The sequence below is a fragment of the Hemiscyllium ocellatum genome, chromosome 6 (genome assembly GCF_020745735.1).
Source record: "Hemiscyllium ocellatum isolate sHemOce1 chromosome 6, sHemOce1.pat.X.cur, whole genome shotgun sequence".
NCBI classification, from domain to species: Eukaryota; Metazoa; Chordata; class Chondrichthyes; order Orectolobiformes; family Hemiscylliidae; genus Hemiscyllium; species Hemiscyllium ocellatum.
Window position 1 is genome coordinate 103,351,278 of NC_083406.1, and position 17,620 is coordinate 103,368,897.

Sequence of the window (17,620 nt, forward strand, 5' to 3'; positions counted from 1 at the left end):
TGGATTAATTATCTCATTATGGAGGATGTACTCAATTGCAGCCTTCCATCATCCCTCTTTAACGTTTGAACCAACTTATACCCATATTTAATGCCACATGCATTAAGGTCTAATAACAGGAATACACTTTGTGTCTTTTGCTATCCCTAATACTTCTTCCAAATAGTGTTCTACATGGGGGAGTAAGCATTGATTCATCAGCTGAGAGAAAGAGGAGAGTAGCCCATAATGTTTCTTTGCCCAAGTCTTATCTGATACTATGGGATGTCAGCCAACATTGTGAACCAGGGTCAGTCCTTCCATTGTGTCTCCATCTATAGTGGACCTTTTCTGTTGGTGTGACAGGACCCATGGATGAAAGTGGAGGGGTCTGGGACATTACCAGTAAAGTAGGAATAGTATCATGCTGCTGCTTGACTAGTCTATAGGAAAACTCTTTTTTTAAACATATGTACCTAAATGTTAATTAAGAGGATTCTGCCAAGTCGACAAGGCGGGGTATGGCTTTGCCATCCATTGATGCCTAGTAGTATTATTCTTTTCAGATTTTCTGTAGCATATTGATACAACTGAATGACTCGCCAGGACATTTCAGTCTGTAGTGTCAAAGGACAGACAGGGTAAGAATGATAAAATTCCTCCCCTGAAGTTATTCATGAACCAGATGGGTTTTCTACAATAAGTGATAGCCATTATTAATCCACTTAGCATTTTACTCCAAATTTATTAACTAAATTTAAATCTCCCAGATTCCTTGGAGTGATGTGAATTCATGTTTCTGGACTGTTAGCCTGGGTCTCTGGATTCCTCATCATGCAAGTTTACTGAAAACTCTGATCCAGAAAGCTGTTCAGACTCGGTTGCTGAGACTGAGGTTGATAGATTTCTACATATTGACAAAAAAGACAAGGGATATGGGAAAAGTGTAGGAATATGGTGCTGAAATATAAGGTCATTCATTATCTCATTGAATGACAAAGTGGGCTCAAAGGGATATATGGCATACTCCGACACCAACATGTTATATTCTTATAATTATCATTTTGCTACCATTCATCACATCAGGATTAAAGCTGTAAAGGCTTTGTTTTGAGTAGGTGTGCAAAATGGGTGGTGCTGTAGTGGCATTCTGTTATACATCTTGCTCAACGTTAAGCACTACTTCTGTCAAGCAAACTGAATATTGGGGTCGTTGATGCAAACCATCTGATTTAATCTACTGCCCAACACAGATACTTACCCAAATATCTTGTCTTTTTGCTGAGCTATCTACAACTCTTCAGAAGAATAACAAATTCAAATTTTAGTGGTACACTCTATTCTCCTCCCATTCCAGCAGTTGGGCACACAAATCAAGGCTGACACTCTAGTACCGTACCGTGGGTGTGCTATACTGTTGGAACTGTTATTGGATGGGATGTTAAGCTGAGACGCTATTTCAATGTGATGTAAAAAATCCTATGGCACTGTTTTCAACAAGGGCAAGAGGATCATTCTCAGTGTCCAGGCTAAGATTTATAGCTGAGCCAACATCACAAAAATAGTTTATAGGAGTCCTTGCTTTAAGTCTCCCCCTTTTAACAATTTTTTCACTTCAAAGATGTTTCCTTTTGTATATCCTCTCTCCTCATTTACAATGCCATTCCTATTTTAACACCCCTTTCTTCCTGGCCATTTTTCAAGTAACCTCTTTCACCATCACAAGCACCTCATCATTGCATCATTAGCGAGGCCCTCAGTCCTGCTGCTGGAGTTTGTGCCATTGTGTCTGGACTCTGTGGGAGAAAGTGAGGACTGCAGATGCTGAAGATCATAGTTGGAAAGTGTGGCACTGGAAAAGCACAACAGGCCAGGCAGAATCCAGGGAGCCGGAGAATCAATGTTTCAAGCATAAGGCCTTCATTAGGAATGTTCGTACTCTTCTTTTTAAAAGGTCATTCTTTTAAAAAGACATTTTGACTACTGAAATAAACCTCCCTTTTTACCATTTTAAAACATTTTGTGCTGCTGTTGGTTCTTTTATTAGTAGAGGATTATATTCTTTGAGACCATGCTTTCAATGTCAGGGAAGTCAGTATTGATTGAATGGGAGACTGGGTCAATAATGTATTTTCCCTCTACTGAAAGGGATTGGCTGAGTGAGCACCCATGGATTCATAGAGATTATAGGCCAGGATTAAACATTATATAGTGTATCCCAAATCTGACATAATTCCAATAGTTCAACAACTAGATGGTTCATGTCAATATTTATGATATTGCATTATAACATTTTTGGTTGCTCCCTGACTAAAGTTGCAAATAAACTTGCCACTGGTTCCATTCATTTCTCACAATTGTGAAATTCCAACTGTTTCTGTGGGGTAAAAAGGTGAAGTGAAACAGTAAACCTCAGATCTTAGATCTTCCCTAAGAAGGGAACTCCACCCATTAGCATGGAGGTTGACACTGTCTTTTGTTGTATTAAATATTTAAAGGGGAAGCTTGAGAACTTGATTCCCTCCTATTCCTGTTTAATACAATCAGATGTATGTTTATTCTGCACTTGAGCGCCAGCAGCATTTAACTCAATTAAAATCAATGCCCAAGCATAAATTGGATTACTTATTTTATTATAGCTGTATTTTATACACAATATTTAATAAGCAACATTTCAACATTTTTATTCTTCATTCCTAAAAATTCATATTTAGAAATAAGGATGTTTGAAAAGATAAGGAATTGTACTTAGCAAATTAGGTTTGTCTGGGATGCTTTTCGATAGGTTGGTGTGGACTCGATGAGCCGAATGGCCGACTTCCACACTATCGTGATTCTTCAATGAAATTCTAAACATTCTAAAGTACAGAATACATGGGTTATACACAAGGGATACGGAGGTTGGGGAGGTGAATGGGGTTGAGGAGAAGTTTTTTTAAAATGCATTGGTTGTGTCCCTACTTCTAGAAGGCCCGAGTTCAAGTCCCACCAGCGTAACACATTTGAACATGTTGATTAAAAATAAGGAAGTGCTTGGAAAATGAGGATAGAATGTTTGATGAAACACAGAACTGAAGATATAAACAGAATTACTGGAGAATTGGGTTCTGAAGAAGCGTCGCGGGACTTGACCTGTCAACTCTTTCTCTCTCCACAGGTGCTGCCAGACCTGCTGAGTTTCTCCAGCAATATCCGTTAGATGAGTGGCGCGGATGAGCTGCAGTGCCAAAACTCTCTGACTCCAAAATAACCTTTGTCCACAGTCCCCCACACTGCCAAATTAGGCCGTGTTAAAAATAACAGAAAACTGCCAGGGAAGACTGGCAAAGCTAGAACTAACGTTTGGCCTCCTGCGCAGTTTTCTCTGTCAAGACAAATGGGGTAATCGATTCGTTTTCCTTCCTTCTGTTTTCATCAAGAAAGGAAAGATTGTAATCACATTGGGGCGCTTGGACACAGATCTGGGAGCAGACAGTGGAGTGAAATTGACAGGGAAGTAAGGGGTCCTGGGCGGGTGCCACCCCCAGTCCATTGTGACGCGAGGCTGCAACTGGCAACAATTTGGTCCAATCGAGAGGAAGCGCTGTCCCTACCCCGGACTCATTGGGCAGTGAAACGTCAAGGGGGACCAATCAAAGTGGAGGCTGGGCGGGGCTTCGCGCTGCCAGCTCTCGGTTGGGTTAAACCTCGGGGCGAGTGAGAGATTTCTTTTCCTTGATTCTGCCTTTCGGCGAGTTTCGTGCTTCCTGGACGTTCAGCTTGTGTTGCTGGTAGAGGAGCCGGAAAGCAACGGCAATGCCGTTAGGTTTTATGTTGTTTTTTTAAAAAATCCCATTTTGGTTTTCCTTTTACACCTCTGAACTCAGTTAATAAACTCAGAATAAAATTCGTGCAGAAACTGGAGGAGATCCCTCATTATTGGTCTTCCAGGATTTAACGTGCATAAACATCCCTGTTTGTAGATATATTATTTAACGTGTAGAGAACCGAGGCAGCGAGACGCGGTGCGGAGAGGGGAGCCCCAGTTCTTGCTATGAGACAGACGGCGAAACTCCGGTAGCGACTCGGTGGGCAATGCGATGAGGCTCAGAAATGGGACTGTGGCGTTTGTGTGTGTCTCCTTCGTCAGCCTGTCCTGGTACACAACCTGGCAAAATGGAAAAGGTACAGTTTGTGTTCATTACCAAGCGCACTCTTTTCCTCCCCCCGTCCCCCCGTCATGATTTCACTTTTTGGATTCAGTTTGAACGGGCACGTTTAGTCGCTTGCGTGAGAATGGTTTGTAGCTCGAAATGGTTATGTTAGACGGTGTTTTCAGAGGAATGATTGTGCGCAAGTGAAGCTTTATTGGAACGTGGATTTGTCATGTCTGGAGTGAGTAAGAAGCTGATGGTGATCCTGTGGTTGCTTTTTATGTATTTATGTTTTCGTGTTAGCTCTTCAGGAAAGTAAGGACTTCTGAACGGGAGACTTTGAACAATCTGTGGAAATGGCATTTGCTCTGTTTTGTCCCATAGTAAAGAGTTAGCCCGATTATAAATGTATATATGGCGTCTGTTTTATAGATGTTGGAAGTTCTGAATGTTGTCGATTCTGTAACTGATCATCCCTTGTGATCAATTGGGAAACTTGACTCTGCCATTCCACAGGTATTCGAAACGCAAGCTCCCCAATTAAAGGTCTTGACAGCTGATGGCTGTGCTCATTCTTAATCCAATAACCTTAAATTGATGAGCCGAGACTGCCTAAAACAGTACAAGTCACCAGTGCATCAGCTGATCAATCTGGCCTAATCTGCTTTGAGATATCCTGCATATAGAGAGCTTGAAATGGGGAGGGGTGAGAATTGTTACTTTGCCGGAAATTCATTGTGATAAACTGATTTTCTCTCAGCGCCAGGCAGATGTGGATGAGATTACGGCTACAGCCAATGGATTCCTCTGAGCTGCCCGCTGCCAGTAACTCTGTTTTCTTTGTAATTGTGGAAGGCTGACATATAATCACTTCACAGGAGGGCGAGTGCAAAGAGGAAAGCATTGAACTGCTGTTGAGAATCTGCTATTAAAATGGACTAGGTGGGAGATGGAATGCAGTCTGGCAAATTGGTTCTTTTGATTTTTATAGTCCTGCTGCAAGGGATGATTGCAGGTGGTCTGTATTGTCATGTCCTCTGCTGATATACTTTGTTGAAGTCCAAAAAAAGTCCCAAGGTTTAACGTTCAACACGCATCTTATGTTCGAAAGTGTAGAGGGAGCAGTGTCAACATGCTTTAGTGATGTATTCTTGGTACATGATGACAAAAAGTTAGGATGCAAGGAGAGCAAGTGACTGTTACAGACAAGTGATGGCATTCATTACAAGGAAAATTGAATATGGAAAAGGTAGAAATGTTTTACCCCAGCTGTAAAGTGCCTTTGAGGCCACATGTGGAATATTGTGTACAGTTTTGGGTGGCATTCTAAAAGAGGATCTGATCAATTTCAAAGCCATTCAGAGAAGATTCATCAAACCCCATCCTGGGATTAAGAGCTCACCCTCTGAAGAATAGAAAGACTGAATATGTTGGGCCTGGGAGCCATTGGAGTTTAGAAGAATTAGAAGTGATTTTATTGAAACATAAGATTCTGAGCAGATTTGGTTTGACCCCAGGATATGTTCCCTAGTGTCTGGGTAACTACAACAAGGGGTCCTACCTTAAGAATGAGAGGTCTCCTTTTTAAATTTGGGGTGAAAATTTCTCTCTCTCTCTCTCTCTCGCAGAATCACTAATCCATGGAATTGTCTTTCCCCTGAAAGAGGCTGGGTGGAACTTAATCAATGTTGATTGGATGTAAAGAAAAAGATAGACAAGGGAGTCAAGGTTTATGGGGTACAGACAAAGAAAGGGAGTTGAGATCATGACCATCAGCTGTGATCTTCTTGAACAGTGAAGGAGATTCCAAGATCTGAATGGTCTACTCCTGCTCCTAAGTTATACCTTGCTATTGGACATATAAGAAGGGATGTTGTTTACTCTGTCAATCATATATAATTATTCACAACAACAAAACCTTGCATGCATATAATGTGTGTAATAACGAAAAGTATCCCAAGGCATATCACAGAAGCATAATTAAATGAAGGCTAAATGGTGCAGATATCAGAATGAATGATTGGAAGATTAGTCAAAGAAATGGTTTTACAGAGACTTGGATTTGACATAAATGCAAGACATATTTTGGCGCATCACAATCTTATGAATATTTCTTGTTCAATGAAGTGCTTATGAACTGTAGTCATTGTTGGATGTTAAATTAAAGCATGAGGTAATCTTTTTTGGTTGTGTGACAGATTTTCACCAATATATTAAGAGATTCTTTGCTCTTCTTTGGAAAATGCCAGGGGATTTTTGTATTTTCCCCTTCACCTAAGTTGGAGGCCTCAGATTAACCTCTTCACAGAAGACAGCTCCTTCAGTGCTTTACTGAACAAATAGTCCAGGTCACCCACTCACGTTTCTGGTGTGAACTTGAGTCCCCAACAGTTTGTACTCTTGAGTTGCGAATGCTGTCACTGAGCCAAAGTCGATGCTTGAAAGAAGAAGAGGTAGCCAGAAAGGTTTATGGTTTCAGTTCCAAAGCTGTGCACTTAGACTACAAACACATTTTCAGTAATGATGAGGTGGGCTGACAAGACCAGAACTGTGGGATAAAGTTAGGGAAGACAGAACTGCACAACTTACTGACAAAAATAATCACAGAAAATACATAATCAAATGCACTCATCATAAATTATTATGAGTAGGACAAGCCATTTGACCTTTCACGTCTGTTCCACCATGTAATAAGGTCAAGACTGATCTACCTTAATTACATCTTGTGGAATCTCCATTCCCTTGATTTTTTTATTGTCCAAATGTTTCTTTCTTTCTTGAATACATTTGATGATTGAACATTTTCAGTTGTCTAGGGAAGAATCCCAAAGATTTACAACCCATTAATTGCAATAGCCTCTATTCAGCTTCATGTTAAATGACCAGCCAATACATTCTGAATCTGTGGCCCTGTAATCTACACTTGCCAACTGGGGAAAATCCCTCCCACCATCTACCCTGTCAACCCCTCTTAGGAATATTATAGTTTTTGTTGCGACCACTTTTCTTTCACTAAATGCTAAGGAATAAAGGCCTGCTTTACTCAATCTCCCCTCCAAGGGCAATTCCATCATTCCAGAAATCAGTCCAGTGAACCTTTGTTGCACACTCTTCAAGGTAACGATATCCTTCCCTATACAGAATCGTCCAGGCACTGTCTCATCATTTGATTTTATTTAGACTTCTTTTGTTAGATTAGATTCCCTACAGTGTGGAAATGGGCCCTTCGGCCCAACAAGTCCACACCGATGCCCAGTAACCCACCCAAACCCATCTCCCTCTGAATAATGCATGTAACACTCTGAGCAATTTAGCATGGCCAATTCACCTGACCTTCACGTCTTTGGACTGTGGGAGGAAACTGGAGTACCCAGAGGAAACCCATGCTAACACTGGGAGAATGTGCAAACTCCACACAGACAGGTGCCTAAGGCTAGAATTGAACCTGGTCCCTGGTACTGCGAGGCAGCAATGTTAATCATTGAGCCACTGCTGTATTCTTATTCTACATTCCCTGTTAATCAAGGCTAACATACCGTTTGCTTTGCTAATTGCCTTTTGGACCTAGATTCTAATTTTGTTTTGTATACAAAATCACAGGTTCTCTGAATAACAACATTTCCCAATGTCTCATCAAAATATTAAAAAAAATCTCTTTTCCCTTCCAAAATGCCTAATGTTTTACTCTTCTTCCATTGGGTATTTCATCTACCATGTTCTTGTCAACTTACTTAACTTGTCCACATCTATTTGCACCCTCTTCACCATTTACTTTCCCAACTACTTTTGCATAATCAGCAAATGTGAATAAATTGCACTTTGTGCCCTCATCTAAAGTAGTAATATAGGTTAGCAGAGACCTCAAAACATTTGCATTCATCATTAGATATAGAATTTCCATTTATTCTTTTACCATAAATGTGTTTGAGTCACAAGTCTTAATTCAGTTAAAAACTAAACAAAGCTGTCTGTATGTAAAATAAAGTCAGGTCTAGGAATATAAATGCAATGGTTGTCAAAACTTTGGTCTTGTAACTTATTTATAGTGAGAGTATAAATGTCTCATTCACCTGAGTTGAAAAGATGGGCTTACATTTGCTGGTCAATATTATTCAAGGAATAAACACATTATTTCCTTGAAATTGCCTGCTATAATTTCAGCATTGATCACCCACAAAAACAGCTTCCCAGCTGCCAGCCTCTGTTCCACTGTGGATTCGTTGTTTAGGATTCAAATTTCACCACAAATTTGAAACTGCTCTTTCCTGGAGTTTAAGCTTGTGCATTGGCATGACCAGTGGACTTCGACTGCAAAGTACAGACTATACCTTCTTTTAAATTACCTGACAAATTTCCGAAAAGATTTTTAAAAATTAAAATCTAGTGAACGTTGATTATTTTTAGAACGCAGAAAAATAATCTCTTCTGCCCAAAAGAAGGTACTATCACAAAATTTGTAGAGAAGACTAAAATAGGTTGGTAAGTTGCAATGAAAAAAAATAAGAAATTTACCAATGGATATACATAGATAAAGTGAGTGGGCCAAAACTTGGTAGATGAAGTCTAACATGCTTAAGTGTAAAGGTATCCATTTCGTCAGAAGAATGAATAAATATTGAGAAACTTCAAAATGCTTTTGCATAGAGAAACATGGGTGTCCTTGTGCATGAGTTGCACAAAGCTGATATGCTGGTACAGCAGGTAATAAGAAAGCAAATAGAATTGTGGCATTTTTTGCTGAAGGAATGGAGCATAAAAGTAGGGAAGCATTATTGCAATTGTACAAGGCATTGGTGAGACTGTAAATAAAGTAATCTGTACAATTTTGGTTCCCTTTGTTGGAAAAGGCTGTAATTGCATTGGATACACTTCAGCGAAGGCTCATTAGATTAATTCCAAAGATAAAAGGCTGGTCTTATGAAGAGAGATTGAACCGTTTAGGCCTGTAGTCCCTAGAGTTTCAAAGGATAAGGGTAGTTCTAATCTAAGTAAGAAAATGCTAAAAGGCATTGACAAGGTAGGTATAGAGCGGATGTTTCCCCTTGTGGGACAAGCTGGAATAAGAGGTCATAATTTTAGGCTAAGGGATAGCAAATTTAAAACAGATCATGAGGACTTAGTTCTCTGAATTGTGAAAGTGTGGAACTCACTAGCCTAGAGTGTGGTGGACAGCAGAGTACTGAATAAATTTTGAGGTAGGGGTAGACAGAGTTTAATTAGTAATGGGTTAAAGGGTTCTGGGGAGAGGGCAGGCAAATGGAGTTGAAGTCAAGGTGAGATCAGCTGTGATCAGATTCAATAGTGGAGCAGGCTGGGGCTGAACTGCCTATAGCTGCTCTTAGTTCTCATGTTCTTATGTTATAAGGTCAGAAGATGTGCAGGTCAGGTGAATTGGCCATTCCAAATTGCCCATAGTGTTAGGTAAAAGGGTAATGTAGGGGTATGGGTGGGTTGCGCTTCGGTGGGTTGGTGTGGACTTGTTGGGCCGAAGGGCCTGTTTCCACACTGTAAGTAATCTAATCTAAGTCACACAACACCAGGTTCTTGTCCAACAGGTTTATTTGTAATCGCAAGTTTTCGGAGCACCTGTGATTTCAAATAAACCTGTTGGACTGTAACGTGGTATCATGTAGCTTTTGACCCTGTCCACCCCAGTCCAGTATTGGAACCTCCACATCATTCTTCTGTTATATAAGATGGTTTCTTTGGCCTATTATCTATGAAACTCAAAAAGCCTGACAAATGTAATGATTCTGTTGCATTTCAAAACAGTTTGATCTATTATAAGCTGACTCGTTTTGGCTGGTATGATATTTGGGACAGTGTGGTTTGGTTTAAATGCCTATAAGGTTGAGGCAGAAAGACTAACCGGTGTTCTTGGTCCGGGAAAGTGTATGTGAGCATTTGTTTTTTAATCTTGAAAAGGGGATAGAAAGACAAGGTATAGAAGACCTTCTACATCCTTAAGCCTCCTGCCTAAATATGTGCAGCTGTAGCAACAAGCTCAATAAGGACTGAAACAGCACTCTACTTTACTGATATCCTCTCCACCATCTTAAACATTTACTTCCCCTACCACCAATGCACACCACCAGCTGTGTATTATCTATAAGAAACACTACATCAACTCACGAGGTACCTTCAAAGCATTCTCCAAACCCACTATCACACAAAGGCTAGGTCAGCATGGGAACATCACCACCTGCATGTTCCCCTCCAAACTACTCATTGCTCTGACTTGAAAATATATCACTGCTCCTTCTCTGTTGCTGGTTTAAAGTTCTGAATAAATCAACCCTGTGTACAACTGCAGTCGATGGGCTGCAGTGGTTCGAGAAGGCAGTTCACCATCAACTTCTCAAGGGCAATTAAGGATGGACAAGAAATTCTGGCTTAGATGGTGATGCTTTATGTTCAATAAACAATGTTTTAAATAAAACGGCATTATTTGAAATTAGGGGAAATCTGTTTCCGCAGTAACACGAACAGGAAGTGGTTTGTCTTGAGCTGAAGTTCTGAGAATTGAAAATAAGAAGGCTGTTCTGTGACAAGATTTTTAAAATCTCCACTCTGAGAGACTTCACATTCAACCTTGTGTACTGTGGCTTCCTCTTTATTCTGTGTTTTTCAACATGACAATATTGCGAAAGTTAGGTTAGCTAATTACTGTACGAATCATTGGGTGTGTGAGTATTTGCTCCTGAAGTGGTAATTGCAGTTTTTTAGCTATCATAATTCTTCTGTAGTTCCTTTCTTGCAGACTTTAGATGTTAACTTGCACGAGCAGCATGCCGTATTAAACTGCTATTTCATAGAGCTCTTCTGGGGAATTTAGGAGTTAGTGGAGAGAATGATCGTCTGTAAAAAGGTGTTTATACTCCTCTGGCTATCAAAGGCACATTGACTGCATTCTCTCAAGATTTGATTTCAGTGATGGCCAGTACTGTAATTTTCTTATTTTATTATGTCTATGCTAACTCTTCCATTGACATGATATTCCTGACTATTCTGTGCTTTTCTTGCCTACATGAAGAATGCATTGTGTTAGCCAGTCACAGCCAATGGGCATTCATGCTTTTTTTGACTTGATTATTTCAACATTTTCAAAAGCTCATCTAAAACTTAGCCCTGGTTCTTTAATTCATGGACTTCAGAATGTTCTGAACTCACAGGAAATGCACTTTCTCTATCCTTGTCAATTGGATTTATCACAATTCATATATTTGGTGATCTGTTTACAGAGCTGAGTCATGTCCTCTATCTGCTATGCAGAATCAGCAGAAGCTCTTGACAGTATGTAGTATCTTGAGTTTGTTGAAGGACTCCAGCTGTGGCACCCATGGTGTACTACTTACTGAACCAGTTATGCAACTTTCTCATTGAATACTTCCATTGGGCAAAAGCAGACTTTCACTTTCTATTATATAACATAAAGAAAGAAAACCAGGCATTTAACACTGCTGGTCGTTGCTGGGTGTTTCAGTTCCCCACTAAACTCCTTTCAACCATTGTCTCTATTCCTTTCCTCCTTATGTGCTCATCTAGCTGTCCCCTATTGCAACTCCATCAGTTGCCTCAATTATTTCTGATATTTATATGTTGTCCTAAATGGGTGCAACCCTCTATCTCATTTCACCATTAACATGGGGAATGTTATCAAAATGGTATTTCTTTGCTATGGCATAAACTCCTGTATAATTGTTGCCCACCTAAAAGACCGGTATCTACCGACAAGGGAGTAGCGATTGAATATTTAGAAATTCATTGTACAATCAAGCAAAGTTAACAGGTTTTATGAAAGGGAAATCATGTCTGACAAAATCTTTTGAAGTACTTTTCAGAATTGAACCACCAGGTGGATGTAGCGGGACCAGTAAATTTCCAAAAAGCAGTAGATAAAGTGCCAGATTAAAGGTAATGACACAAATTAGGAGTTCAAGCTATTCAGATAACACATCAGGTTGGGTAGAGAATTGGCTATTAAGCAGAAAACACATGTTAAATGGGTGATTTTCAAGGCGGTTATGAGCCAGAGTTCAATGTTGGAGGTTCAACTATTTACAGACGATACGAGTGACTCTGACGAAGAGACCTAGTGTTTTCTAGTCCACTGTTTATAAGTCAGGAGTCGGGAGTGTGATGGAATGCTCACCACTTTCCTGGATGTGTGCAGCTCCAGAATGATCTCAAAGTTTAACCCCATTCAGGAGAAAGCAGCCTGCTTGATTGGCAACAGAATTTAAAGGATGGGCCAACTGGCCCCTTCAATCTTGAACCTGGATGTGGCAGTACCTGCCATGCAAATCAGCCCTGCATTTGTGCACACTGGAGTCAGGTTGTGAGTAATAATATTTTAAACGTCTTCAACATTCACTGCCTCTACCATTAAGGCAGGTGGCTTGAGAGGCTGAATGGCCTACTCCTATTTCTTAAGTTGAACCTGCTGTGAGTCACGATGCAGAGAGGATTGGATAATAGGTAAGTAAATGTTTTGCGTCTTTTGATGTGGCAATAAAGCCCCTTAATTCTAGCCTTCTGCTCCTTATTTTGGTAATCATATCTGGTTTGCAGTTGGGCACGCAAGTGTAAAAGCTGGTAGAAATCCTAGAAGGCTCAAAGCTTCTCGTGAAATTGTAATCAGCTTATGCTCACTCAATAATGGGATAATATTACCTTGCATTGAAGGCTGTGAGGAATGTTCACAGAATCCCTACATCCATTTAGCCCATAGAGTCCACATTGACCCTCCTAAGAGCATCCCACCCAGACAGGCCCCCTACCCTATCCATATACCTTGCATTTACCATGGCCAATCCATCTAACCTGCACATCTTTGAACTGTGGTAGGAAACCAGAGTACCCAGAAAAAATCCAAGGGGAGAACGTGCAAAGTCCACACAGTCACCTGAGGCTGGAATCAAACCTGAGTCCCTGGTACTATGAGGCAGTAGTGCTAATCACTGAGCCACTATGCCATCCTTAATTCATTTATTGCCCAGGATCTACGAAGACTCAAAGGCCACATAAATTAAGAGTGGGTATAGGTGGACCAATAACAGCGCAGTCAAGCATCTAAGCTGCGTGGGTAGACTGTGCATGCATTGAAGAATCTAACTGGAAGTATTATGCTTCAGACAGCTGCCATATTTATGATGAGAGCATGGATTGTTTTATACTGCAACATTCTATCAATTGGAAAAATAAAACCCAAGCATTGTGTCAGAGTTGAAGCCTGACACATCATTGTTCCACTGCATACCAATCATTCCCATCAACTGTGGTTTTCTTTTATAGTTCTGAGCTCTGATCAAGGCTTCAAAGCCAAATCTTTGTTCATATCCACTACTCTTTGTATCTTCCTTTCACCATGTGATTGATTGGTTATACCAAAAAGCATTGCATGTAAAGAGAAGCCAATAAGGAATAGCTGAGTCAGCAGGCTGGATTTCTAACCTGATGAGCTCCTTTCCAATGGAATGAATGAAACCAATATACCACTTATTTTTGTTATCCTATTGCTCATTTCTTTCCTTCTATATGTAATTGCCATCCAACATTATGATTGCCTTTTAATTTTGCATCCCTCAGCTCTACCTGTTCCTTTCTGTATGATCCTTAATTATAAATATATTGTTTTATACTGGTGATTTTTTTCTTCTTCTGCAGGGCTCGCTGGCACTCCTACAACCACATATCACATAATCAGTTCCTCAACTGTGGGAAGCTGTACACACTGGCTTCTGTCCAAATATGCTTATCCTGTTAAGCACCTTCTCAGCAAGTTAATTAATTCACACAACTATATTTATCACTGTTTGAGAGACTACTCCACAAATGTACATTTTATTCCTGTATATTCAATTGTTCCACTTCGGTGACACACTTCTGTCTTGCAAAATAGATTTCCCACCATTTGTCTCAGCAAAGTTGAGACATGAAAATTTGGTCAGTTTGTTAGAGGCACTGTACTTAAGGAATCGGAAATATTCAGCTGCTGCGTTTGAATGTTTTTTTTTGTTTGCTTGGATGATTTGTAATGTAGGATACGGTGAGGATTGCAGATGCTGGAGATCAGAGTCTAGAGTCCACAGATCAAAGATGTGCAGGTTATGTGAATTGGCCATGCTAAATTGCCCATAGTGTCCAGAGGTGTGCAGGCTAGGTAGGTTAGCCATTGGAAATGCAGGGTTACAGGGATAGTGTTGAGGGCGTTGGTATTGGGGTGGGTTTGGGTGGGATGCTCTTTGGAAGGTATGTTCTCTCAATGGGCTGAATAGCCTGCTTCCACACTGTAGGGATTCTATGATTCTATAAATCTTACAGTGCCAGTGTTTGTAAACTAATTTAGTTAGCTGGAATTGTGGCGCACTAAAACCCTAGCATTGGCATTAATTTTAGGAGGGAAGATCCATTTCAGTGGGTAACTCGCCATCTTGCGAGAAACCCAAAGAAAATGGTGGAATCCACCCATTGTTCCAAGTCTGTAACTTCTTTTCATTAGAACTGAAAGGTCAACGACCTGAAACTATAATTCTGCACCTTTTTCAATGGGTATTCTGAGCATTTTGCTGTTGTCAGCTTTGTTGCATTCACAATCTTTTCCTTTTAGTTTTGACAGAACAGTGATTTAAACTGATTTTATGTTCAGATTTGACATGACCTTTAACTACCTATGGAGGGGAAGGAAATCTTTTGTAAATGAAATGAGTGATTTTAGAACAAAACTGTGCCACCTGATTAGACTTGAAATCATTTTTGTTTGCATCATATGCATTGGGTTTGTCACTTTGTTCAATAAGTTGCATGTTCCTCAAGATGCTGCTCCATTTTACCTAATGGGAGCTAAATGCATGGAACTATCCTGTTCAATCAACATTCCAGTGGAAGAAGAGAACGTGTAAAACAAGGAATGCTTAGAAAGGAATCTGACAGTTTTTAAAATTCATTTGTGAGAATGTGAATACTGCTGTTAAGGCCAGCATTTATTGTCCATCTTCAATTATCCCAATAAAATGATGATGAATTGCTGCTGAACTGCTACAGTGCATGTGGACCATGTGTACTCCCACTATGCCTTGAGAGAGATGGAGTTCTAGGATCTTGATCCAGTGCATCACAAGTGACATAGTGACAAAGTCAAAACTTTGCACGCCTGTAGCCCTTGTTCTATGTAGCAGGGATCATGGGTTTGGAACATGCTGTAGATGGAGCCTTTGAAAGATTTGGCAGTGCATCTTGTAGATGATTCACACTGCAGCTGCTGTCATGGAGGGAATGAGTGTTAAAGGTGCTGGGTGGGTTGCTGATGCCCATTTTTTTAAAAGATAAAATATAAGGGATTTAAAAACTTCAGAGCAACAAACATTGGATCTATCAGCAATAGGAGTGGACATCCACATTAAGGATCAATTTTAAAATATCCGCAGAACCTTAGCTACTCTAGAAGAAACTGGCCCAGTGTTGCATCAATATTATAAAAACTCTGTTTCATTGTTTTACTGGACCTGGTGGAACCTTTTCAGTTTTTCCAGCACTTTGTTTTAGATTAGATTCCCTACAGTGTGGAAACAGGCTCTTTGGCCCAACTAGTCCACACCGACCCTCCGAAGAGTAACCCACCCAGACCCGTTTCCCCTAACTAATGCACCTAACTCTATGGGCAATTTAGCATGGCCAATTCTCCTAACCTGCACATCTTTTGTGACTGTAGAAGGAAAACCACGCAGACACTGGGAGAATGTGCAAACGCCACACAGACAGTCGCCCAAGGGTGGAATTGAACCCAGGTCTCTGGCACTGTGAGGCAGCAGGGCTAACCACTGAGCCACCATGCATTCCCATTTATTTCTGTTTTCCAGCATCTGCTGTATTTTGCTTTCAAATGTAAATATGCTTATTCGTCCAGTTTCCAAATGTTACCACAAGATATTCATTAATTTTAAGTAAAGAGAACGCTCCCTCCCCCTCTCCCCCTCTTCCCCCTAAGTGGTTCCATGGCTAGACAACTGAAGCGCACATCGTTTAATGTTTCAATAAAATGGAACAAAAAAATGAATAAACACATCATGCCGAGCTTTAAAATAATTAAAGCCATTTAGAAAGTTCTCCAGGCTTTATTCCCAATAAAGTGATATTTCAGTACAATCTATTTACCTTCATTCAGAAGTATTGCTTTTGCACAATATTTAAGCAGTTGGAAGTTATTTGCTATCCAACATATTAAAGTTGTAAGTTCAATGGAGGATTGAAGAATTGAAGTTATTCAATACTTTTAACCAAACTGCATAAAAACCAAGTTTTTTTTTCTACATTACTAGTGCTGATGTAAGTGGCCACATGGTGGCTGAGTGGTTAGCCCTGCTGTCTCACAGCGCCAGGGACCCAGGTTTGATTCTAGCCTTGGGCGACTGTCTGTGTGGAGTTTGCACATCCTGCCCTTGCCTGCGTGGGTTTTCTCCGGGTGCTCTGGTTTCCTCCCACAGTCCAAAGATATACAGGTCAGGTGAATTGGCCATGCTAAATTGCCAAATCAGGGAAAAATGTAGGGGAATGGGTCTGGGCAGGTTACTCTTCAGAGGGTCAGTGTGGACTTGTTGAGCTGAAAGGCCTGTTTACATACTGTACGGAATCTAATCTAACGATTATGACAGTCTTTGAATCAACAGAGTGCTCTGAAATACATGGACTTGTTGAACCAATTTTTACTTGAGTTTACTTTCTACGATTATCTCTACTTTCAAAAGCATTTGGAAGAAAGCTAATAAGCACATTACAAAATCAATTTGTGACTTTATCTTGCCAGTTTTCCATTCCAATGCAACCTTTTACCTCCCTCCATAAGTTGATAGGAACACTCAACTGCTCCGAGAGGTTGGCAGGGTTATCATTTCAGGTCAATTACCTTTGTTTCAAACTGGAAGGTATTGCAGATGAATAGCTTGTAAGGGAAGAGGAGAGCCGTGGAGATACAAAAAAGACAGGTCTGTGACTTGGTAAGAGCAGGAGAGGATTAAGTGACAGAAGTGATTATTGCGAAGGACAAATCAAGGGAAGAATGTCAAAAATCTAGAGAAACAAAAGGTGTATATGGGACCCAGAGGAAATCTTAAATGAAAAGCCAGGCACAGTCAGAGCGCCAATGCTTCTCTGAAAACATATCTTGTTTGCAGAAAATGGAATTAAAGGAGAGTTGCAAACTGACATCTGTTCCAGAAAGAAGAGGAAGAATGGATTTGTATGAGGACTGAAGGTGAATGATGAACAGGGAACAGTTTGAGCTGGAAACCAGACTAGGTCAAAGTGGTGAAGGATTTCAGAGGAGTCATAGTTGATTTGATTTGCTTCATTATTGTCACATGTACCAAGATATAATGAAAATTATTATTTTGCGGGCTAACCAGACAAATCATACCTCACATAAATATCAACGTAATAGAACAGAAGAAAGAATATAGAGTTACAGCTACAGAGAAGGTGCATTGAAAGATCAACTCTACTATATGAGAAAT

At 40.3% G+C, this 17,620-nt stretch overlaps 1 protein-coding gene across 1 annotated transcript in view; it reads left to right on the forward strand.

Moving 5' to 3' along the window:
• The first annotated feature begins 3,709 nt into the window (after window positions 1-3,709).
• mgat4a (alpha-1,3-mannosyl-glycoprotein 4-beta-N-acetylglucosaminyltransferase A) overlaps window positions 3,710-17,620 on the forward strand; it is a 270,750-nt gene continuing 256,839 nt past the window's right edge. The window contains exon 1 of the mRNA XM_060826225.1: window positions 3,710-4,143. Coding sequence (XP_060682208.1) covers window positions 4,059-4,143 — 85 coding nt within the window. The 5' untranslated portion in view covers window positions 3,710-4,058. The remainder of the gene's footprint in view (window positions 4,144-17,620) is intronic.